Source organism: Dermacentor silvarum, chromosome 11 (assembly GCF_013339745.2).
Source record: "Dermacentor silvarum isolate Dsil-2018 chromosome 11, BIME_Dsil_1.4, whole genome shotgun sequence".
Classification (NCBI taxonomy): domain Eukaryota; kingdom Metazoa; phylum Arthropoda; class Arachnida; order Ixodida; family Ixodidae; genus Dermacentor; species Dermacentor silvarum.
The window spans coordinates 62,869,459-62,895,769 of NC_051164.1; the positions used below are offsets into that span (position 1 = coordinate 62,869,459).

A 26,311-nucleotide genomic window follows, 5' to 3' on the forward strand; every position below is an offset into this window, starting at 1 on the left:
AGAAGAAACGCTGGGGCAAGATCGCCACAAGCGTCTCGCCACGTATTTCTCACTGGCTTGCACAAGAAAACCCCATGTCTGTCAGCTTTGCTTGCTTCACGCGAAGCTTGCCGACATCCTTCTCCAAGATATCCAGGTGCTCCACTTAGTGCAACAGAAGGTCCCTCGCAAAAAACGACTGAATCAACTTGAGGGTCTTAGCGGGGACAATGTTGAGGCAGCCTGCCCTCCACGTCATCCCTGCGTCATCGCTGTCACTGTCGCCGTCGCTATCTGATGCAAGCACGTCGTTCGCGACAATCACCTCATCGTTTAGAAACACATGAGTTCCAAATCTATAGCAGGGCACTTTCTTTTTATCGGCATTGCTGATGACCAGCGGGCGAATCAGCCATCTTACATTTCGGTGGCAAGTCAAACGAGGCTGAGAAACAATGTGGCCAGGAATGACTTCGACGCAACCAACAAAAACGAGCACGAGCGACTTAATCTGTTAGCAGAACTGTGCAGGTTTGAGGGGCCAGCGAGCAGGCGAGCAATCTGGAAGCAGTGGCTGCAGCACCCAGCCGGGCCCAGCACTGTCAATGCAGTCGGCGTGGCCCATTCGTGTTTCGAAGGATGGCGGGATGTAGAGCTATGGGTGCAGCCCATTCGTGTTTGGAGGGGGTGGAAGGGAGACGGGAGAGAGGCGCACGAGGCTGGCAATGCAAAAAAAAGGCTGGTAAACAGCGTGCGGCGGCGAGCAGCAGCTCGAATTTCTCCTTTTCATTTTTCTTTTCCAAGGATTTCGCATTCTATTACCATTCAGCACAGACACCCAATAGCCAGACTTCAGCGTCATAAACAATAATGCGGCTGGGGGCATTGTAGTAAGCGGGTTATTTCAACGTAGCAAACATACAAAAGTTGACAGTGTAGCAGCTCCTCATTGTTATAACCGATATATTGTTAAAACCGGTATCGTTATAAGTGGGTTCGATTGTATTGGCTAAGTAAAAAATTTTTTCCTGACTCGGTGTCAATCTCATGTATTTTTCACCTCTTATCTTGAAATGCTCTTGCATCATACTCCGGACATCTCGTAATTTCAACTGCAAAACGTCGGTAAAAAAGTCACAACCCAAAGGTTTTCATACTTTATGCGCAGCCGCAATATCGCCAAAAAGCGACAGAACCGCAAGTTTGTAGCAAATCTCGCTTCATTCTACGCCAATCTTATCATCCCTCGTTCACGGCTGGCTGCATTCTCATTGAAAATTCGGGTGTAGTGTCGCTCTGACCTCTGAAGAAGTGCAATAAGGGCGAGAAGGTGACCTCCACAACATGCATGCTCACATATGCACGGAGCATCGTCAATTTGCTTATTCGCCGTGCTCTGCACGTTTCTATATTTGTGGATAACAAGTTCAGGGCTGCCATTTTGTAGTGATCCCTTTTCTGATGCCGTTTCTTATCATGCTTCGTCAATGGTCATAGCAATGCTCCGCCCACATCATCAACGAGATAAGCTAGCCGGATCGATGATGAAAGAGTGGCATATTATCGAGCGGAAGGCAAGGCCTTCCGCTCGATAATATCACAGCCTTGTGATGGCATTTCTGGTTGATTACTTTTCTGGGTAGCAAGCTCATTCGCATTATTTTGTGAAAGTGCTATGTGCGAGGGTCGTTGTAGCTCGTAGACGCCCGATGTGTACGGTGCTAAGTCGCACAATATCTCTGCAAACGCGATCTGCCGAAACTACCGCTGCTGGTATACTGAACCGTTCAGAGAAATTTAGCGGCTACTGACACCTATTTCGAAAGGCTCTATGTGGTCTATGCATGGACGGGGGCTTATATTTTCGTGAATTAGCTCATCTTCAAACTCCACTTGTCTCAAAACTTTTCCCAGTTTTCACAACTTCGATTTGCTCCCCTTATCTCGAAATTTTTAACAGTTTTTACAACTTCGAGTTAATAGGGTTTTCTAGTAAATTCCCTCTTTTTCAAGTCTAAACCAAGAGTGCTGAAGCCTACTTGTAAGCGCAAGCTGATTTCATTACTTTCCACAAACCAGACAGAATTCAGACAGATCGGGTAGACAGAACTCACACATAGGAACCATAGCAAGATGAGCAGAGCCCTATATGCAGAGAACAGAATGCAGAAAATGAACGTTTTCAATTATCAGTAATTGACAACAATTTACTAACTGTGAACAGGACATGTTCTGTCATGGTAAGTGTTACTGCTATTTTCGAAGGTGTGGTGACAATGTTTTCCTTTGTTTACACCCTTCTCTTGCTTACGAAAGCTAAGTTAGCAAAAGCGACACTTGGGATTTGTTGGAACGCTAATATTTACCATTATCTTTATCACCAGCTTGACTTAACATTTTTTTGTAGCATGCCTCTAACATTTCTCCTGTGTGTTCATTTACGTGGACATGAGTTAATTGGGTTGTAGAGGATGATCGACTGCAAGGTATCTAGTAAAGCAAGACAACCAGAGATCGACCAAATATTGACACTTCACAGGCAATGCACAAGCTTTAAGTACACCAGGAGAGTTTGCAGTTAGGCCACTCCAGAACCTGCATAATGCAGTGATGCAGGATTCCTTTGGCCGCTACCCTTCAGTTATGTCTTAAAGCAAGCTCTTTAATAATGGGATAACACTCCCCCGTGACATCAGTGCAGCAAGAGAGAGCAGAATATCCAATATCTATTGACGAGATTCATTATTTAAACAAAATTATCATAAAAAACAAGATGAAAACCATAAAAGTCATGGTGGTCTGACTTACCGTTCCAACTGTAGCTCTTCTTTACCCACGTCAATCTGAAAACGCCATCACAAAACCCTAGTTAGGACGAGAGACACCTCTTAGTGGTGCATGATTTATGGTCAAAGTATACAGTCAACGCAGCCTTCCACAATGATACAGAGATCGTTAACGTTGAAATGCTTTCCCCAAAGATTCAATAATGCTCTTCAGTGCTTGACCAAGATATAAGCTTGTATTCACAAGGTTCACGACCTATAGGTGGTGCAAGGTAAACCAAGATGACTGGCCAGAGCAGCATGTCAAGGAGGAGGAATCTAAAGCATATTGTAGCACATTGTGACAGATGTGCAAGAACGCCACTTTAATTACATGACATTATGAGCAACATCAAAATGAAAGCAAGTAGGATTAGATACCTAATTGAAGACGAAGCAGTACTAATTAAATGCCCATCGCATCATTTCCTGTGGCATTAAACCTTATACCGCCGGTGCCGACGAGGGTTCCGCGGGCAGATTTCAAAATGATGGGGTCCAGCAACTCCCCTCCCCTTTCAATGGCGTACCCGATGCTTTCGCACACAGAAAAATGGGGCTGTCCATATTTACTCGCATGATGATTGCACTTTTTTTCCAGAAAAATTTGCGCAAAGTCGGGATTCATTATGCAGGTAAAATTTTGAGCAATCTTTTTTTCTCAGCCATCTCTAAAAGGTAGGAGACACACGGTATGATTTGGCATCCGATACAGTGTCAAACGCACCGGATTCCAGGCGTTCTGCTGTGCCGTAGCGCCGGATCAGGTGCCTGGCATGAGCAGGCATCCGATCCAGCACTATGGCAGGGCAAAATGCCTCGGATCCGGCTGCCTTTCCGGCACGTCAGACGCCGTATCGAACGCCAGATCATACTAACCGTCTCCTACTTTTGTTGCACACCGGGCGTCTGATCCAGTGCTACGGCACAGCAACATGGCTCAGATTTGGCTGCCATTCTGGTGCGTTGGACGCCGTATCGGACCCAGAATGGTACCATGTGTCTCCCACTTCACGGCAGCAAGTGTCGGGTGCGATCATTATGTAAGGAAAAGAAAAAACAAAATTTTTTATTGGAAAGTGGGGGGTGCATACTCTACACGAGTGTGTTCATTATGTGAGCAAATACGGTAGTCTGTAACGTGCGATAAGTAATCGTATTTTCTTTCTCAACTATTTGCAGTGTTTTTTAAGCATGAGGTGCTCCTTAAACACTTAAATGTGTTAGCATGTAATTGTTGAACCCTGGACATAACAGAGGCGATGAAAATCATTCACTTGTGTTTACAGTTAGTTCTCTTTGTATAAACGATAAATATTTCACATACTTTATTTTTACACATTTCTGCTCCGTGCAAATGTATTGCAATGTACGTGCGATGTGGCTTATGCTATGAACACCAAAAAAAAAGAAAGATGGCAGTATATTAGAGGAAATATTTGGAGTTCCTTGATTCAAGTATTCCAAGGGCATTTGAAAAAAAGTTAAAGCTCTTCATAAGGTGCATAACTTTATCGCTTCAAGATAAGTTCCTCTTCTACCATAAGAACATGTTGGCCATTTCATAGCTTGCTCGAAATCAAATGACCGGTATGCCAAGAATACAAAAAGGTTAAACTTCACTCGCACTGCCCCCTTAAGGGCTTGAATGACACATAAATCCACCCCTGGACGATGCTTCATGGCTTCACTACAGTTTGGGTTCATTTTTGAAACTGGAACATGTGCCTCGAAAGTGAATAATTAAAAAGTTAACTAGTGGATCTTTTTAATAAGGCATCTGAACATTGCGATTTGTTGCACAAGTAATGTCTGTGCCTCTTCAGGTAATACACCTGAATAGGCTAAATTGCCAGGGGCCAAAGCATCTACGTCTAATCGAAACTGGTGCGTGCACATGCTACAAGACGCAGCGCACACACAAATCATCTCAAAGAGCTATTTGACGCTGACTCGAGAGAAGTATGTGTAAAGTTGAGGCCTAAAGGTTAGAGTATTGTGCTTTTATGCCAAGAGACCGAGGTTCAAGCCTACCACTGAGCACGTAATTCTTATTTTCCGTGTGCAATCTATACAGCAACGGCAGTTACAGCCTGCAAAGTCTGAAAGACTGGGAGGCTTTGATAAGAAAGCTTCACTTTAAAAAAAATAAATAAAAGGCCATCACCTCAACGAGGTTCCACTTGCGGTCAGGAAACACTGCGCGTAGTTCGTCGAGGCCCAGCTTGGCGCTGAGACGGTCGGGGGCATCGAAGGACTTGAACCACTTTTTGGTCTTGCTCTGGCTGTCAATCATGTGCACTTGGTGCTCAAAGGCCACATTCAGCAGGTCTATGGGGCAGTGCCTGGGGAGAAACCTGTAACATGATGGCACAACACGACTGATCAATGGCTAGCTTCTGTCTACTTGCTTGGCATAGACAGAAATACAGTAAAAGGAATGCCTGTCCACCTTTCCTTTTGGTCTCGACACCTGTCTCATCAACACTTAATCCTTTTGTGTGCCGGGCATTTTGAGCATTTCGGCCTGTTCTGCGCTGGAATTTTTCCAAGGCTGAATCTCATTCGAGCACTGCCAAAGTAACAAATTACCTATAGCAGGCTATAAATTGAAATAGTATTTACTAGCGATACGTTGATGAAGATGTTACAGACTTTCTTGATCCTTAAACAAAGTGAACAATTATGCTAATTAATGATTTAAAGGAATAATTAGTATCCTACTACAGTAACTGAATCTGGGTTGTTTTATGATGAAGAAGCGCTCAAAATGTAAAGTTGTCTTTTGCATGTTCTTCCCTGCATATGATATGTTTGAAGCATGGAACCACGCAAAGCGATATGTCGGTTGCTGCCAGTGCATTTTGTTTTTCTGAATTGTTCCGTTGGCAAAATGGCCTTTTCACTGCTATCATTATCACCTGAACCCACACCACAGTGAATATCAGGGTCCTCTAAATCAGAGGTCACAAAAAGTTCTTGAATTTTGACATCATTCAAATATCACGTGGGCTTCTTACGCCAGCCTGCCATGTTCAAGAGAAACATGCCATGACAGCAATACCAACTGATAATCTTTCTCCTGCCACCTATCACATACAAAGAACACGTGCCCACAAGATTTCAGTTTATGAGGGAGCTTTAGCTTGGGACCAACACCGATTTCCCTATTCAAATACATGTAAAACACTCTCACTAGATGACTGCTGGACCAATTTGAATGCAATTCATTTAATTAAAGATAGAAAGCTGAATTCTACCAATTGATACGGAAGCAGAATTTTTATTTAGAAGCTATAATTTAGCAAAAATTGACGAATATAAGCTATTTAGAAAACACTGAAAAACAAAGTGTAGAAATCCATAACTCAGTTTGAGAGCCAGGTAATCACAGTTCTGTAAACTACATCTGTTAGATCACCCATAGTGGACAAATGTTTTGGTGCACGCGTTTACAGCTTATGCGAAACTGTTAGCTTTTATGAGGGTGTTATAAAAGTCCTGCTCACAAATTAATGGTATACTTCAGATGGGTGTCAAGTACGTAATTTTCTTCTGCTTTTGATCTCCCAATTAATAGGTGCAGTTTTACAGAAATGTAATACAGGTAGTTTTTTTTTTGGGTGGGGGGGGGGGGGGGTTACAAAGTTGTTACTTTTGAATGATATAGGCCGGTAATTTGTTAGCAGTGTACGATCTCCCGTTTTAAATACGGGGCAAAGCGAGTGCTTTAGATGTCCTATTAGATGCAGTTGACAGGACTATCAGATTTATGTTTGTTACTGAGTGACACACAAACAAATCTGATGTTTATATTTATTATTTTAACTTATAAATTTTCAGCCAATTCCTGCAAAAATGTTCAGTGCCTGAATGAAAAAAGCAGTCACTACTCATTGAAGCTTTTTAAATGTAACAAATTTCCATATTTGTAACTTCAAACCCTATAAATCAATGTAAAACAAAATCAAACTTAATGCAAATAAGTATAACGGTTACCTACTGAGACTAAGTGACTGACCGACATGCTTAGCTATCAATAAGTTAATCAACCTACCAATTGAGCAATTAATTATTTGATTAACTAATGAACCCAATATAACAAACAACCAATCGACCAAGGAACCAATAAATCATGCAATCAATCCGTCAACTGGCCAGTCAGCCAATCTGGCAAATCAGTTCAGCGGAAGCTCACAAAGTAAAGGAATGTTCATGAAAGGGAACTTTCCTCCCAACCGATTATCACCCAACACAACCCAAGCAATCAATCTGCAATTGCTGTTGTAACAAACATGCCTGGCACAGAGCGCAGCAATTACCCCCATGGGGTCCCAATCAATCTACCAATCGACCAATCAATCAATCAAGCAACCAACTGATCAATCCATAAACTGACCGAATGGTCATCAACCAACAACGTAACTGATCAATCAGCGAATGCTGGTGTAACGCACATGCCCGGCACAATGTGCAGCGACAACCATATGGGGTCCCAATCCACCTACCAACTAAAACCAATCAATCATTAGATCACCCAACCAACCAATCAGCAGAGCAATGAATCCATCAACTGACCAATCGGCCACTCAACCAGCAAATGCTGGCATCAAGAACATGCCTGGCACACAGCGCAGCGATGACCATGGAGTCCAGGCCACCAGAGAAGAGAACAGCCACAGATGCATGGTTGCACTCTGGAATGTCAGTGAGGCCCGAACGATGCCTGGGCATGCACAGGTGGCAGACCATGCTGTGGTTGGCGAGACGGCGGCGCACAGCTTCGTACAGCACCTTGTCCAGCTCAGCCACAGCATACGCTATCTCTGTGCACTCTTCTAAAACCTGCATGCAGAACAAAAGTAAATGTACTCCTGCGGACATTTGTGGCAAAAGCTCGGTATAAAGCATTTGCATCCAGCACGAAGATACCTTCATTATATAGTACGAGGGCAATTCAGAAAGTAATGCCTAGAAGTCCACTACTTTGCCAATAGTACTGCTAACACTTTTAACTCTTTAACATTAATGCACTGATGTTTAAGCTATAGAAGGTCGCTTGCCTCACCTTCCTATCTCTTCTCATTCCAGAGTAATCGAGCAATCCATGGCATCCAGCAGCGACGCCTGGTTGAAACATCATCATCATCAGCAGCCTATATTTATGTCCACTGCAGGACGAAGGCCTCTCTCTGTGATCTCCAATTACCCCTGTCTTGAGCTAGCTGATTCCGACTTGCGCCTGCAAACTTGCTAACTTCATCACCCCACCTAGTTTTCTGCCGTCCTTGACTACGCTTCCCTTCTCTTGGTATCCATTCTGTAACTCAAATGGTCCACCGTGGCTGTAAAACAGTGGGCTGTAATTGCATTTCTGACTGCGGAAGGTCGTGCGCCCATCGACATTCATCGCCGTCTGACTGCAGTTTACAGGGATGCCTGTGTTGACGTCAGCACTGTGCGTAGCTGGGCAAGGACTGTGAAAAACTGCAGTCAGACGGCGATGAATGTTGATGGCCTTACAACCTTCTGCAGTCAGAAATTCATTTACAGCCCGCTGTTTCAACCGGACGTCACCACTGGATGCCATGGATTGCTCGATTACTCTGGAACGAGAAGAGATAGGAAGGTGAGGCAAGCCACGTTCCATAGCTTAAACATCAGTGCATTAATGATAAACAGTTCAAAATGCTTGCAGTACTATTGACAAAGTAGTAATGGGCTTGGAGGCATTACTTTCTGAATCGTCCTCATATTAAATATTCGTCATAACTGAGGCCGACTGAACCCCTCCTTTTGTTTAATCCCTTTTCTTTCCTTACGCATTTGAGTACTGCAACTAAGATGTAAGACGTGCAATCGTCTGCACATTCGCAAAAAGCGCATTTTTTGACAATTTCCCGTGAATAAATCGAAATTAGTTCTGTTTAGATGGTATTGGCAAACTGTCAACCCCCCCCTGGCTGAGATCCTGGGTGCGCTACTGAGCGCAAGGGATGACCCCCCCCCCCCCCCCCCCCGCATCAAAAAAAAAAATAAAAAATTCCTGATCACGTCCATGCATAGGAAATGCAAGTCCAAGCAACGAGTCTCCTGTCGATTTTATAAACGTGCTCTTTGCACTGTTGTCATATGGAGCTGCATAATTGGTGCAGTCACCAGCTAGTGGCTCGCCAACTGCAGGCCAGCCAAGCCGGGCTGCTGGAGCTACTCGCCACCACCTGACATTTTGCACACAACCAGAACGGCTGCCACCACGACTGCAACGTCTCAAGCTAGCATGCTTTGTCTCCCCCCTCAAGCTGACAGTGACTGCAAATACCATACCGACCACACAGTTGGAACCTTCTCTCTGATTACAAGCCGTGACAATCCTTGTCTTTTTTTTTCCCCATTAAGCAACCGCAAATTTTGCAATAAGTCTACTTGTGGCCCCACTACCATTTGTAGTTTCTGTTCGTTCTTTTTTTTTTGTGTGTCAGCTGTAGCGCTTCAAAAAAACATTGCATTGTCATGCTGTAGGTGATGGTAAAGAATAAAACGACAAGGTTGACACTTGGCCAAGTTGGTACGGATTCATGGTAAAATGAAGGCAATATTCTTCATCCTTGTTTTTTCGCACTACCCCGATTTTACCATGGAAGAATAAAACACTGCCAAGAGCGCGAGTTAAGAGTCTAACTCTTTGGTGGGTTAACTTGTGCCAAAAAAGACAAGCTACACTCGAACCGCAACTATAGAGAGGTTTAGCTTGTCCGGTAATCGGGCAAACGCGGGCGGATGGGGCGGAACCGTAAATGTGAGCGAACTGTATGGTGCTGCCACCTGTACGGCGCCTGCCACCTGGTGGGGCAGAGATTAAACAGACAAAAACAGATAATATTGCAGTAACCAAGTGTATTCCACTTCGCTGCTGGTGTAAATTTTCAGCAGCAACACGATTACGCCCCTGCCGAAAATTTACACCAGCAGCGAAGTAGAATCCCTATTGCAAAACCCAGCATCCAGTGCCCAATGCCATGCCTGATAATGGGCCCAGTGTCGCGCGCTGGATGCTGGGACGCTGGCAAGGCGCGGCATACTGGGAGGCGCTGGCCGCGGGATACTGGTGCGAAATGCAGCTCTAGAGCGAGAAATACGTGGTTCCTGGCTACCTTATATATTTTTTTTCAAATACAAAAGGAACAGAGAGCGTTGTATTGCAATAAAAAAAGAAAAAAAAATGTAATAACAAAAAAGCCCCTAGGATTCGAACCTCCCACCGACAGATCCCAATCACAGTATCCCTACAACTACGCCACTGCTGATTCGTGAGTACCATTCATAATTTGCCATGCCAATACGCAGACACAGTTGCAGTTTTGCACAGTCGTCTCGCACAGAAATGGTAGATGCGCTATCGCCCCGTAACTAAAACTTACGCCTCTATCAGAACGAAAAAGTTGTGCGTATTGCATAGTATGCCTGGAAGTGCTACAACACTTATTTGCTTTTGCGATTGGTATATTACCTCTGCAAAAAGCCTTAAGTGAACCACCGACCCAGGATGCTGTACGGGCTGTTATTGCCGATTTTGACAGCCGTTTCTTATTCTTCGCGCAAGGGTAATGCAACATTTCCATGGCTCTACAATGCATTTCAATCGACACGTATGTGTAGTCACATATCTCCGTCAGAGAAGCGGTCGGTTAATGCGCCTGGCAGCCTTCGGTGGCAGCACATATAGGTATGTTTATAACGCGCAATATCGGCGCTCATCGCTTGTTGTGCTGACACTGAAGACATGAAAGAATGGTCTGTTTAAAAACACCGATGGGAAAGCTGAACTACAGAGTGATTTATCCTCGTTAGACTTGTTGATTCCTCAGCCCAGACGGGCCGATAGAGTGTAGACAGACTCAGCGGGTACGGTAGGCCTAACCTTCGGTGGAAGTGAACGATCTCGGCACGGGTACCTGATGAATGCGAAAATGTTTGTATTTGAGCCTCAGAACCTTTGAACTATTATTTTTAGCACACTAGGGAAAGTGGAAGCACACGAATCACCTCAGCTTTGGTGTCGGTGCGATAACATCAATCAGCGGCAGGCTTCCTGAGGTCCGTTTGAACACGTATGAACGGCTGCTGGGTTTCGTGTCGACTGCACAACACTGCGACAACTGGCAGTCATCGCTTGCGTACAAACTACTGGAAAATGAGGCGTTATCTGCGTTTGCGTAATTTCCTTCATGAATGCAGCTATCCGCACAGTCAAAAGGGAAATGCACAAAGCGAAAGTGATCTTCAGTGTCGCATATGCATGTGCATGCATCTCACGCACCTTTATTCCAAGCGGCAACACTACCGACACGAAACAGACATTTATGACCCCAAATTATAGCGCTATTTGGGACAGGAGTCTGTTTATTGCACAGGACATGCCTATAAAATTGTATCAAGCATTTAATATTCAACAGCGCCTATACTCTGACAGTGCGGCGCAAACGAAACCAGCGGAGTTTCCAGCACGAGCCAGCAAACTCCAGCGAAAACCAGCGCGTGTACAGCACACACCAGTGCGCCCCAGCGTCGTAGCAGTGAAACCAGCGTCTTGTCCAGTGTGACTCAGCTCTTCTCCAGTGATGTCACCAGTGTCGCAGTGACACCCAGTGACTCCCAGCGTGCGCCAGCGTCCCAAGTGCCATCCAGTGTCAAAAAACGCACTGGTTTCACACTGGAAGGCACTGGAAGATGCTGGTTTTTGCAATAGGGATACACTTGATTAGTGCAATATTAGCCGTTTTTGTCTGTTTGAGCTCTGCACCACCAGGTGGCAGCACCATACAGGCCACTCAAGTTTACGGTTCCGCCTGAATGTCCCTACGCCCGCATTTACCCGATTACCGGACAAGCTAAACCTCTCTAATAACAGTGAGCACAGTCATAGAATCTAACTCATGCGTCGAGTATGGCTCCAGGCATCCATCCAGATGCCTGGAGTGTGAGAAGCGCCATGGAAACCACATCATACAGTGGAACAACATATATGATGAATGTGCAAAGTAACTCGCACGCTTCTCACAAAGACTGTACAACATTAATTGAGTTGTGCACGCAATCTGATTAGACAAGACTCTTTTGCCATAGAATCGTCGCCAACATTCAAGAAATTTCCAATAGAGTAGGCGTGTTTTGTGCCTTGTGGCAATCTGGTGAAATACGGTCACCGAATAAAGCAAAACAACGTATGCATGATAATTATCATGAATAATGGCCAACTATCCCCTACTAGCCATCTTTCAACAGACATATACGCAACAACCAAACGTGCCTTCCTGAAGAAGGCCCGTCCAAGGGTCGGCATGGGTGGCGGTCCATTTCCAAGCTCCCTGTTCAGAGAGCTGCTGAGCCTTGACTCGATGGGGCACAGCAGAGTCTCGCCGAGGGGGCCAGGCTGCCACCCGTCAGGCTCAAAGAGGTCGCCCGCGGGCAGCCGGTTCCACGGGAACAGGCGCACGACCAGGCGTCCCTGGGCCACGCTCTGTTTCAAGTCGAGGCAGTAGATGCCTATCGCTGGCAGCTCCGTCCAGCTCTGCAAAGGGGGTTTGAATGCCCTTGTTACACATCTCGCAACCTAAAAGAACATGTTCTGGGGTAAGCTCACATTTGTATCTTAGTCTACAGTAAGCGTCTTCAAACGCACTGCTCCTAATTAGGTTACTGCAGTGAATTCTCTCAAAGAGAGAATTCAATCAGCGGGTGTCCTGGATGCCTACGCACACAACACCGAGACTTGTCATGCAAAAATTTGTGTGTGTGTGTACGTGTGTACGTATGTGTGCATGTCTCCATGTGAGTGCGGGCATATGTATGTGCATGCGGAGGCACAGCAGCAAAAATGTAGTAGATTTTCAAACTAAATACCTTGAGTCTGCTGGCCCCCCAGGTCACAGTCAAAAACAATAGGTTTAAATAGGCTCTGCATGAGACATCACGTGTTCATGTGCTCTGTGGGTCAGCATTGAGTGGTCAAAAGGTTGGTCTATGGGCCAGAGTCAGGGTAGGAACTCTGGTGGGCACATCTCATTATTTTTATTGCTATAGCAATTATAATAGCAATGGCAATTATATGCAATTATACAGCAATTATATGGAGATTCCAGGTGCATTTCCAGGTGCCGTGATGTTACGTATAAAGTCCGAGGGCGATAACACCATCGCCACGCGCCGTATTCTGTATGGGCGAGTGAAAGCGTGCGAGGGGAGCCGACAATCGCGGCTCAATTTCGTGCGCACAAGGGTGGGCGCGGGGAGGAAGCGCGCCGTCATTTGTTGCATGCAGGCTTCGAGTGGAGGGGGAGGGTGGCGTTGTACTCTGGCAGCAACTGTGTTCTTTCTTCTTTCTGGGGTTTTACATGCCAAAACCAGTTTTGATTATGAGGCACGCCGTAGTGGAGGGCTCCGGATTAATTTTGACCACCTGGGGTTCTTTAACGTGCACTACAACGCAAGCGCATGGGCGTTTTCGCATTTCGCCTCCATCGAAATTAAGTCGCTGCGGTCGGGATTCGATCCTGCGATCTCGTGCTCAGCAGCGCAACGACTCAGCTGAGTGAGCCACCGCAGCAGGTAACAGCAACTCTGTATTGCGTGCCCACGGGCGCCCTTTCTTGAAAGCGACCTGCGTTGGGGGCAAAGTCTAGGTGCGCTGACAGCTCATACCTATGTGCGTGGTGCATTCTCGCCGCTCAGTTTGTGTTGAAGCGATAGACAGCATAAAGGTCACTTCCAGCGTTTTGACTGACAGTGAGTGTCTGCGGTCATCGAGTGTGATGTTTTCATGTTTGCCTGTCTGCGCTGACACCATGTTTGCTAATTTAGTTACAGTTAAACCTGGATACAGTTAAACCTGGATATAACGAAATTGACAAATTCCCGAAAAAACTTCGTGATAAAGAGGATTTCGTTATATGCAGGTTCGGCATGAAAATTCGAAAAAGAAACGCTTACCATATTTACTCGATTCTAACGCGCCCTCGATTGTAACGCGCACCCGTTTTCCGTGACCAAAAGAGAGGAAAAAGCCCCAGTGCCCGTTTCGCCTGAAAGGCGAAGCATCGATTGCAACAGCAAATTAGCAGACAGCTATACGAAGTAAGGATAGTAGTCGTATTGGCCGTATAGACTTGTAAACATTCGCCGTTTAACTAAATTGGTAGACTAATGCCTAAGCACACGTACTACAGCACATGGTCGAAGCTACGGGAGCTAGGCTCGAAGTGCATAGGAGGCGGCCATATTGAAATGCCAATGGCAATGAAGGGAGTGGGAAAGGTCACGCCCGCGGCGGCAAGATCGCCAGGTCGAGGGATGCAGGCCCGCCTCGCGCGCCGCCGCCGCTTCGCATTCCGTCGCGGCGGAGAAGGTGCTTCCAGTTGCTGCTCGCGCAAAAATGACAAAATTTGGGGCGAAATATCTAGGTTGTCGGCGGGGAAAATTCGTTATTTCGAGGGCGTCTCCTGCTACCACTTCGTTACGTAGAGGTCTCAAATATATGTGCTTCTATGGAGTAATGGCGGGGAATAGAAAAGCTTCGTTATATCCAGGAATTCGTTATATGGAGGTTCGTTATAAGCCGGTTTAACTGTAGTAAGCGAATGTTTACAAGTTGATACGGCTGATAAAACTATTATCCTTACTTCGTATAGCTGTCTACTCATTTTCTATCGCCAGCGATGCTTTGCCTTTCAGGCGAAACTGCGACATTTTTTCTCACACCACCAATTTTCAGGGATGCCGTAACAATTATCTTCTTTCACTGTACAATTAACTGAAGATGAAAATAAGTCCAAAATTCACCAGGGTGGTGACACTGCTCACATGTCGCAACATCAATCTTATTTATTTTATTTAATTATTACAACCCTGCCAGCTGCCTCTTGACAGCTAAGGATGGATGTTAACAGGAAGTATAAACTTCCACTACCAAGCTGCTGTGAAGTCACAAGAGGCAACAAAAAGGTTATATGCAAAGCACAACAAACATGCACAGCCTGCAATATGCGGGGGGGAGATGAGAAACACTTAAGATGACATTGACAAGTCAGGTTCACAACGCATGCCTCCACTGATAGAAGATCACACTGAATTATGAAAAGAAAGGCAGACATTTAGAGAAGTTTGGCATATGTATGATGATAATGAAAATCATGTTAAACAAGAGCAAAATCAGCAGTATCATAGGTGCCCATGCAAAACCGACAAATATATGGCCATGCTTAGGTGGGTTTGCAAGATTGTGTGGTAGTGCACTCCATTCAGCTATTGTTCTAAGAAAAAATGAAGATCGGCATGTTTTTGTTCCAAGCTAGGGGCAATGCAATTGTAAATACAATTGTGACAATTGTGGCAATTAGTTTCCCAACTGTGACAACCTTCTATCAATGCAGCTGTCGTTTCTTCTCAATATGTAATCCATCATCCACTGTAGCTTTCTGAATGTTAAGGTGAATTGCACTGTTACATCTAAAGTGCATTTTATTGTTATTTTTTTGCTCTATGGTAACAATTTTGTGCTCCATTGCTCAATTCAGAATGGGTTCACATTTTTTATAGCTCATTTCACCTCGCCGAAAGGCTGATTGCTATTGTTGTGCCTTTTAGGCATGGATTCAACTAAAAGTTCTAAGAGTGCTTACTTCTGCCAGCTACACGTGACAGCTTCCAGCACTGGGATCCGGCACGCAGTATTACATTCTTGCATTACCTGAGCATTACCTGAGCATGACCTGGGCATAACCCGAGCATTCATGATTCAGGGAGTCTCTCTAACACAGAATAATTCACCACTGGCCAATCTGGGTGGCTCAAATGTGCACCAAATGTGATACTGAATGATAAAGAGTTCAGGGCAATTCTTTTAAGTATGCGCAAAGTGACAAAAGATAAAGGGTTAAGAACAACTAAATTTGAGGAAAGGATAAATCCTGCTTTGTTGTCACTCCATTAGTTGAAACCTTTGTTTCAACTAATCGACATGCAATGTAATAGGAACTTCGACATTGCAATGAATGTTCCTTGTCACTGAAAACTGGTAATGCATAACAAAAAAGAAGATAATAAGGAAACCAATTTGAAATATTGCTTAGGCAGCCATACCTCATTTGGTTTTGAAGCCACAGCCGATGCGAGTGCGAGACTTGTGCCCTTGACTTGGTACAGTAGGCTTCGACGTCCAAAGACATCACGTCCGAACCAAAGCTGATGCTCGTTCCTCTGTATAAAACGCAAGAAAAAAAGTATGAAACAAACATGTGTCACAGCTTTGCCCTCTGGACTGAACCAAGCAGTGGGCTCATCCAGAAATGGCTACTCTTGGTTCTTTGTTATTGCGCCATGTACAGTAAACACTAACGGGGACAAGATGGACACTGAATGGGAAGGAAGATGCAAACTGACACGAACTTCATTCCCAATCAGTGCCCATTATGTACCTGTTAGTGTGTATTGTACATAGCACAATAACAATGAACATACAGCAACTACATAAAACGAAAAAGGCGCAACAGAGCAAAGAAAATACAGGCAAAAGGAAAGCTAACCAATAAGTAGCATATCTCAGCATGTCTATTGGGAAGCTATCGGTTGACTTTGACAACCATCCTTTAATGGTTCCTGCCCCCCTTTTTATTTATTGTGGTCGTCTTAGTTTAGACAGAACCCAAGCGTAAAAAAGAGCGATGAATTATGCTAGTTAATGTCCTTTAAATCCTTTAAATAAATTAAATTTGGCTGGTAAATTTTTCTTGGGCCTTAATGGGTTAATCGTTCCTTTATTGAAGAGGCACGAAACGATGCGTGACAGGAACCTACCTACCTACCTATCACAAAGTGCCTCGAATGAGACAAAAAACGCTTCACATTAAAAAAGTAATAATGAGCATGTGTACCTTGAAGTAGACAAATGCCCACGGTCCTTCGATACGTGACACGGTGTTGAGCAGCTCAGATTCACAGGCACAGTGCGACAGCTGGTGAAGCAGAAAGTTGGTGTCGCACTCTTTGTCCGAAACCTGCGAAGTCGGCAGCGCCAAAAATGACTTTCTCGACTTGAGCTAGTTGCTACTACTTTCCAATGTGGTAGAACACAGCGCAAAAGTGCATCAGAAGTCAATACAACAAGACTGAATACCCATCTCAAGCCCTTACTGTTTCCCATGCTTTCTCATTCTTCATTTAGACATCAAAGAACTGCAATAACCCTCCCACAAATGCTGTACTTCAATCAAACCCTTTAAACTTTAAACGCATCATTGAAGAACTCGTGTATGAATACAGTCAATCCCTATTGTGAAGCCACTCTAATAAGGGGCCTTTCTTTGAGGTACTAGAAAAAAAAATAATACTTTTGTAAAAGAAAAAAAAAAATCACACAATACTAAACAAGCACTAGGGCGAAGCAGCCATGGCTAGTCGCAATGTTGACACGGTGTCAGTGAGCACAAAGCTCATACTATTGTTTTCCACCATAACATTTTTGACGGACTGAATGCACCAAGTTCAATCCATCTGCACATATAATTAATTTATTTCTTTGCAATACAGATGAACCTATATATACACAGATATAAAAAATTATCAGATATAATGAAGTAAATCTAAAATTTATACATTTTTTCATTGATATAAGCGTGTGTGCTTTTAATGAACATTAGACATAACGAAGATGTTTTCCTGTTAGATGTGACTATGCTATAACAAGGTACGACTGTACTCTCGAGCCTGAATCCATTTCAGAGAGGAGTGGTAAAAATATATAGAAGAAAAAAAAAAAGAATGCACATGCACTTAATTTAACAAAAAGTGTTATGAACAACAGATTTGAATTGTTAACAGTCCAGGATGGGAGCGATGTCCTAACATTTGCTAGGTTGCCAAAGAAATACAAGCGGCAAGCAGGTGCTTTTACATTAAATGTGACCCGGATGAAATTTAAGTAGGGGGTGCAAAAGTGATTCCTCTCAAAACAGGGTTAAATGGAGACTAAAGAAAAACACTAAATCAGTACAGAATGATGAATTATCTGGTCAAAACATTATTTTCATTAATTTAGTCGTGGTAAGAGGTTGATCAGTAGATAAGAAAATTGAGGCCAAAATTCAATTTTCCAAATTCTGCGCCGCAACCTTCGAGCCTCCACTATTCTCTCGTAGTATGGGTCGTTGTGGTGCAGCAATAGTTTTGGAAATTTGCTAAGTTCCGTCTTTCTGACACATATTGCCAATAAAACTAATTTATTAGGGATACTGAGAACCCTAACTAAAGCAAAAACATGTCATCACTGAACAAGTTCCAACCGCAAATCTTTTCACACGCACACACAGCACGTGATCTCAGCGGACGGTCACCCTCGACTTGTTCGAAGACTTATCACTTTTGCTCTCTTACAACACGATGTGGCCCCACTTTAGCTTTAACTCCAAACAAGTGCTGTTAAAATACATAACGTCACGGTGAGCTGGGGCAGGAGCTACAGACAACGCTGCAACCAATCTACCGTTTTTAGGTGCGAAGCACCTTATGCGCTTGGGCTGTTGGCATCTCCTGTTGTCGTCGTCACGGTAACGCAAGCGGCTCGGGCTCGCACTCGGCACACGCTCGTGCCACTGCTCCCGCGTTCGTCGTCGTCTTCCACAGCTGGCTGCGTTGCCGCTCATCATTGCAGTGTACAATTTCACTTCTTTTCTGTCATTGTAATGAGGAGGCCACATTTACGGTGCACCACTGCATGCTTCGCACCTCCCCAGGTTTCACGTTAGTGGAGCTACATTTCGCTCAATGGGTCATTTGACAATTACGCATAAAATTTAATTCACCACTCAAACCGAGCCTACAACTTAACTCGTGCTAACTATAATAACTAATAAAAACTAAAACAGTAAGAAAGGCGTCCATAATGGCCAAATCGCTGAGGGAGTTCAAGAAAACAATGATGGTTTCACTAATACTTCATAGTAAAAGACATCATCAAGCTTGTCCTAAAATAATACTAGTGATGGCTTGGCCGCACAGCGAGCTTTTTTTTTTTTTTTTGCACTTTTTATGAGTTACTAAGCTTCCTCTCATGGTGGGAGTGAGTTTTTCTGTATTGTAGAAGTATAATTTACTAATATACCACTGAACTTTATTTTTCTCTTTAGTGTGCAGTGAAGAGAGCGCATTTGCGCCGGCCATGCCTTGCAACGTTGGTTAGCAGTGGGCGATCAACGAAAAGCCTCAGCCCGTAGTGAACATTTCAACAAGGGGAGTTGCTTCCTAAGCGATGAGGATAAAAGGACCTTGCCCTTACATCCTTTGTCTTGCCTTTAACATGTTTGTTAAGTGACAAATGGCAGCAGAGTGCAGCTTTACAGCAGATCTTGATGATAGCAGCAGAGGATGTCACCTGGGCTGGTAAAAACTTGTTTTCCTGGTCTGGTGACCAGCCTACCCATTGCCATCTGTTGTTTAACCAACAAGGAAGAAGCCAATTAGGAACCAAAACATCAGGTTTAATAAATTTAGGTTGCAGATTTTATCAACTTCATAACAGTAGCTCCATTTGTGAGCTATTGTTACGAGGCTCCACTCTAATATATGAAGACATTATTCAGTAAGATGCCATAGATCAAAAGCCATTTCACTGCCGAACGTGTGAAGCGGTAGATTTGAAAGATCACTTGCGTAGTTTATGCACTGTTGGCTGCTAAGAATGAAATGGAGTACAGTAGGCCCACGTGTAACAAGTGGTGCGCAGAATAAGAGCATACCTGCCAACCTGTGAACTTTAACTATTTTGTTACTGCACCTATAGAAATTGGTCAATTTGATTGGCAGTTTTTCTATGCATTACACATTTCTGCTAGAATTCCTTTACTAGCAACATCATGCACTCTCTGAAATGACAATAGAACTATTGATATTTGTCAGACCTGACAATATTAAGCAAATTGAGGATTCTGAAAAAATAAAATTTTGACTGGAGGTATCATTGAGATTTGCCTTTGGTGCTCCTAGAACTTCTTCAATAAAAAGACTCAAAATTTATGCTTTGGTTGACTTGGCAAGATCATTTTGAAATGAAAACAGCAGCGCAGACACACATAAAAGCACCGAAAATGAGCACATTACTCATGGTAACAAAAGAGTTAAAATTGGTAAAAAGTCCACAGATGTGGCATCAAGATGATAGAGAGCACGTATTTTTTTTTCTTTTCTTTTTTTCTTGATGCTTGCCTTGAGCACACGTCTTTCATGGGATACATACTTTGTTAATGATGACTTACCTTTAGATGTGGTGCGCTTCTGTCTGGTTGTCATTTTTCAGATCAGACGTATAGGCTGCTTTAACGATGCCTCAGTTGTGGATGCTCATAAGTGCATGTTATTTTGATAATTGTGTTTGACTAATATCAAGTGCAACTTTACCTCCCGTGGGTTGCTTTCATCCATCACCACTTCGACAGTGTATGCGCAAATTATTACAATAATCCTTCCCTTCGTGTAGGGTTTTCACCCACACAAGAGCACGCAGCTGATTACAGACCGACCTTCGACTGAAGCTTGACTAGCTGTCTGAGCCCTTACATTTTGAACACCGCCTGTTCAAGTGCCCTTATTCATTACTGTGCAATATATAGTGCAACATTTCACATTACTGTACAGCGATGTACAGAAACTGAACAATGCATGTGGAGTACTCCAGCATCACTTGAACTGGACCGCCTTGCTTGCCCAGAAATGCTTACTGAACGAAATAATCGAGAATGAGGAGGCTTCTCCATGCTCCCTGACCTGACAACCATTGCTTGGTGAGCCTAAAGTGTGCAATAAAAAATGAGCCAGGTGCCTGCTGCAGTGAGTAAAAACAAATGCTCTCTTTACAATAAGAACTTAGCCATTTTCACATTTGTGAAGCTACTGCTTTCCCACATAGCATGGGCATCGCTATGGCCAGTATTCACACCGACAAATCTTCATAATAATATTTTTGTGTGATCTGACTTACAAAAATTGGGAACTAGGAATCAGGAGCATATTTTGTATATTTCAGATTTTCTTACCCTCATTACTTAAACTAAAAATAAATTATTACTTCCATTCATGTTCCTTGAGGTGCTCCTTTGAAGTTTCACATAAGAATCCTCAAAAATTGTTTGAGCAGTATTACTGCTATACATCCTTTCAACACACCAGTGATCACAGGCTATAATTTTATGTATCACAGTATACGTTGCGACTACTATGTCTTGAAATAAGGGGTTAAAACATAAAAGCACCGAAAATGAGCGCATTACTCATGGTAACAAAAGAGTTAAAATTGGTAAAAAGTCCACAGACGTGGCATCAAGATGATAGAGAGCACGGATTTTTTTTCTTTTCTTTTTTTTTTGATGCTTGCCTTGAGAACATGTCTTTCGTGGGATACATACTTTGTTAATGATGACTTACCTTTAGATGTGGTGCACAAGCAGCAGAAAATGTGGAACAACAAAGACTGACAAGCAACACATTGTTTCTATATCATGTCTTTTCCCCAATTTTTCTGTTCCCAATTTTGCCTGTTTTGCGAACTCATCTGTACAAATTTTCTAAAAGCAAGTACCACATCTGGCACCCTTTCTTCATCAAAAGACTGCCAACGGAACATTCGGAGACCAACGAGCGAAATTTTTCTGTGAACGGAATTTTTTTTAATATAAATCTTGATGCAAGAGTAACAAAATTGTAAAATGAGTCCAAATTCGTAAACCTTGCAGAAAATTTGGGACAGCTGGCAGGTATGCAAGTGTTACCTTGGATGAAGACCCACATTGCACAGATGACTTTGATGGATGCTTTGCATCCAGGGGACCTCATGGATCCCATTGCTGCTCTCTTATTAATGTTAGCTCTCCAGAGGGCAAACTAACACTAAGAAAAAAAAAAAAGGTGTTACCTTGAGGCCTCCGAAGATCTCCCCGTTCCATGCCAGCAGGTTCCCCAGCTCGTCCTTTACAGGTTGCAGTGTCAGCTGGCGGCCCCTGAGCCCCAACACCGTTGCAAGGAGCGTGAACCGGGCTGCACCGGCTGCTTTTACCTCTTCCAGCTGGCATCCTTCTGGGCCCCGTCGCTTCAGGAGTGCAATTGTCTCGGTGCTCTGCACAAAAGTAGCCATACACAAACTCCTGTCACTGTTCTTTTCGCCAACAAGTGAAAGAGGCAATGGCTGGGAAACAAGGAAAGGGTTTAAGCGGTATTTTGAAGTCATCTTTATCATTATGCCCATGTTCAATCTCGTTATACTTATATTAAACTACCTCTGTTGACTGAGTGTTGTATGTATGAGAAAGAAGTCTGATACCCTGTCGGGCGTACGTGCCTTTTTATCAGCCTCCTGACAAGACAACCCCCCCTATTTCTTTTCCTGTTTTGTAGGCCAAATAAACAGCGAATGAATAAATCCACAAAAAGAAAAAAATGGACTGAATAGAATTGAGCATCAAAGGACGAATGTCGAAGTCGATTACCATTAAATGTGCCGAGATATGCTGCTGGGACACTGACTGTTTATCTCTGTTGGTTAATACTATGAGGCATACAGGTGCAGTGATGTATGGATATTGTTGACGGGCACTCGACAGGTAGTCTTCAGCCTCACTGTCCAACAATACAAGGAACTTGATGTATTCATTTTCCAGTATCTCAGCATTGCCTTTTCAGCATTGCCAGTGCTACAAAATTCTGTATTTTTTATCCCACATTCACGTGCCGGCACTAGTGTTTCAGCATAGCATGTTGCGTTTGGCAGAGGAATGCCGTGTGTGGTGTACACGGAATGCCAGTTCTGCATCCTGTTTTGATACATAAAGCAGTCTGCAAATGGCCAGAACACCATGTATTGAAGCCAACACCGTGAATGCAGCTGGAGTGTCTATATTTGCTATTGCAACAAAAGTATACAAATGGTGTATTCTACCAGTACTGCCTTATGAGGCTGAATGTTGGTGGATTACAAAGAAACTTCAGAAAAAGCAAAGGAGTGAGGCCTGTGCAATGAGTGACAGTTGGGAATACAATTATGACACAAGTGTTGGCCCTTTATAGTCCAAACTTTATCGCTGAAGTGAGAAATTTATATTGTGTGCATCAGAATGAGAAAAGACACGTAAAAATAGAGAAAAAAATTTCTGTTCAGTTTTTGGCAACTTAACAAAGGCTTTTCTCGTGCACTGCCAACAAATAAAGGCATTAGAGGCAGCTGAATGATTTCACAAACTTCTAAATTTACAATCGTAATGGTTAACCGAGGGCCATAAAATATTTGAAGACCATTTTTGTGCATATGCCATTCTCCAAGGATATCACACAGAGGCCTAACCTCAGCTTGATTGAGAAACCTCAGCTTGACATTTGCGAAATACCAGAAAGAACCACATTTATTTACGGCACCAACTTCACAACTTAGGTAATCAGAGTTGCTGACGCTCAGATTTCTAAGATAAGTCTTGGTGTTGGTTGTTCTCCGTGTAGGATATTTGTTGTAAAGCATCACGACTCCTACAGGAATCATTGAACGAGAAAGGCTTAAGAGACAGAAACAGAGCAACATGGCTCAGAGAGTAAACAGGACAGCCGACATCCTCGATGAGATTATGAGGAAGAAATGGAGTTGGGCTGGTCATGCAATGCACAGAACAGACAAGCTGTGGTCTGTTGCATAGAAGTCACAAAATGAGTGCCAAGGGAAGCGAAACACAGTCAAGGCCAGCGCAGGATTAAGCAGTGTCACACGTGATCAGAAAATTTGTTGATAAGAAATCAGCTGTCACAAGGTGGCCATAATAGGAGATTGCTGGGAGAGGCCTTTGTCCTGCAAGTAGACTCGCATGATTGGTGGTGACTATTGGATGTCGGTGATCTGCCACTGGCATGCCGCTGAGTGCATCGCAGAACTTGGTCCACCCCAAATGAAAAAAGATTAATTCTGGAGCAATTTGTTCATTACCAATGGGTTCAATACACTCAATATTTTCCAAAATTGAATCACTGGGTGTCAAACGAAGCAATTACAGTATTTCTGCCACTGTTTGCTGGGAGTGTAGGAAGTCTTGGTCTTTTCAAAGTGTTGCCACCTAGGCAGAGATTCTTTCAATTGAAGTTTATTTATTGATAACGGAGAAATAATAGGTACATTGCATGTAATTAGGAATGTTGCAGTGACGCCTGACTTCGAGCGATATTATGGCTACATTTTCTGCTGCAACCCAACTTTTTAACATAATCTCACCTTGCCAATTATCCAAAGGCTGTAACGCTTTGCAGCCAGATATGTTGGGTCTGATGTGTATGACAACTTCTGCAAATCTGTCCCACACTTTAGATTCACCTCTGTCAATTGTGATTAGTCTGCCGCAACATGTCATGTTTTCTTTACGCTGCATTTGTTTTTTAGTGCTGTAAATATGCCGCACTTGTATGACCAACAATTTAACAAAAGTCTCTCCTTGAAGTACAGCAGCATAGCATGTGAGCTTATTTCTTGACATGTTGCCCCATTCTATGTGCATGTTGAAATCTGCATTGGTGACTCCGCATGAAGAAAGCGTTCAGGTACGTGTTCTTCAATTGTTCAACTTGTTTTGTGTTATCGTACGTACTAGGGATACTCAGTAGTAAAATAGCACACATTGTGTCTCAAACCATCAGTGGTCTTCCAAAATGGTGTTCCGCAAAACCATCAATGGGCATAGTGGGAGATTCTGATGCCCATAGTGTTGTATTGCTTCATTTATTCCATGACTGGCCAGGACAAGCTTAGTTTTCTGTGCTAGTTAAAAACTATTCCCCACAATGAATGCAAGTAGATGGTTTAGAGCAGCTTTTATTGCTCCACAATTGACAGCAGAAATACCTCTTGCCAACTGGCTGCAGTATCGCAGCTGTCACCCATATCTTCAGCTAGGCTCACAACCACATTTTCCTTAATCTGTTTAGAAGGCCTGGATTTAACCTAAATGTGAACAAAGTGCAATAGTCATACAAGGTTGCCACACTGCGGCATAAAATACGTCTATGCCGCTCGTGCATCTGGTGTGCAACAGGCATTCTTGATATGGCTCACACTTCCATTGTGAATAAACTACACTGGCACTCCGCCTTTTCACTGAAAAGCAAAATGGTGGATGCGCGACGTCACTAGTATACGATGGCAGACATAACAGTGCATTGTTATTATTAAGGAAAATGGAGTCCATGCTGAATACAGGGATTCCGACTTGATTGTGGCACTTTGTCGATTTAATAGCAAGGAATGGAGTTGAGTAAGCACACTGCGGTGCATTTTGAAAGCTATTATTTTACTTTTCATTGCATAAATGTGAAACTTTGAAAGAACCCTGCATCTGGTTGAAAAATGAGCAGACAGACATAATATGTCTACTCAATTCAATAAAGTTTCTGTGCGCCTTCTGCATTTATTCATAGTGCACTTAGGCCCTCGATTCTTTCAAGGCACAGCGACGTGCCCTGCACCCCTGTCCTCGATTGCAGAGGGTGCAAAGTAAGGTGCCACAACCTGCACCTTTTTGCTTGTGGTGCTGTGCACCGTTTCTAAATCAAACAAACCTTATGTCACAAAAAAAAGCCTACAAGTAGGGCAATTACCCTATGGTTGGCAACACTGGCACAGGGCACCATGAAGCCCGCTGAATTAGTGTGTCTGTATCCCAACTTACACTATGTGGTTTCCGACTCGATAGCCACGTAAAAGTGCCAAGGCGGTGAGCAATCAATAAAAAAGCTATTTTTCTCATTTTTTGCTTCACTTTAGTAAATTTGCTTATCACTGCCCTAAGCCAGTGTACAATGGTCCTGTCCTCGTGTTTCAAGGCCCCCCTCCACCCCTATTTTTAAAATAGTTCAGCCCGCGTTAGCTGGGACACCCTGTTTTTCACCGCTATGGCACAGTGGGACAGATATGACTCTGATGGGATATGAGAGATGCTGTAGTGGAAAGCTCCAAATTCTTTTTCACCCAAAATTTTTTAACGTGCACCTGATGCTCAGCGCCCAAGTGTTTTACATTGCACCCCAATTGAAGCGTGGCTGGGAATTGAACCCACGACCTCATGTTATGGACAAGGTATGCAAATTTACCTTTCCCCGTCCCAGCTTTACAGTTTCGGTGAAAGCGTGAAATTTCTAAGAGCATTTGCTGCAAGCAGCCCATGGCTAACTTGGCTGGTAGCGCAGTAACAGAGCTGCGTCCCCATTTGGCAGCTGCTGCCATGAGCGTCATTATGTTGTTTTTTTCTACCCAGAGCCGGCTGAGATTACGGTGAACCAGACAAAAGGCAGCAGCCAAAACTAAAGGGATGCTATAAAGATAACATTAAAAGGAAGCTTTAGCTCAGGAGCTGCTATCTAAATACATGGGAAAGGAGACATAATTTTGTTCGGCATCCCGTGCACCGAATTCGATAAGGCCTGTTGCACTTAAAGAGAGAACG

At 43.6% G+C, this 26,311-nt stretch overlaps 1 protein-coding gene across 1 annotated transcript in view; it reads right to left on the reverse strand.

Annotated features, from left to right (window-relative positions):
• Nucleotides 1-26,311, reverse strand: part of LOC119434121 (asparagine synthetase domain-containing protein 1-like) — a 55,186-nt gene that overhangs the window by 19,780 nt on the left and 9,095 nt on the right. Inside the window, exons 2-8 of the mRNA XM_037701442.2 lie at nucleotides 21,760-21,960; nucleotides 16,733-16,855; nucleotides 15,942-16,058; nucleotides 12,115-12,375; nucleotides 7,426-7,649; nucleotides 4,972-5,161; nucleotides 2,788-2,822 (exon numbers count right to left, since the gene is read on the reverse strand). Coding sequence (XP_037557370.1) covers nucleotides 2,788-2,822; nucleotides 4,972-5,161; nucleotides 7,426-7,649; nucleotides 12,115-12,375; nucleotides 15,942-16,058; nucleotides 16,733-16,855; nucleotides 21,760-21,960 — 1,151 coding nt within the window. The remainder of the gene's footprint in view (nucleotides 1-2,787; nucleotides 2,823-4,971; nucleotides 5,162-7,425; nucleotides 7,650-12,114; nucleotides 12,376-15,941; nucleotides 16,059-16,732; nucleotides 16,856-21,759; nucleotides 21,961-26,311) is intronic.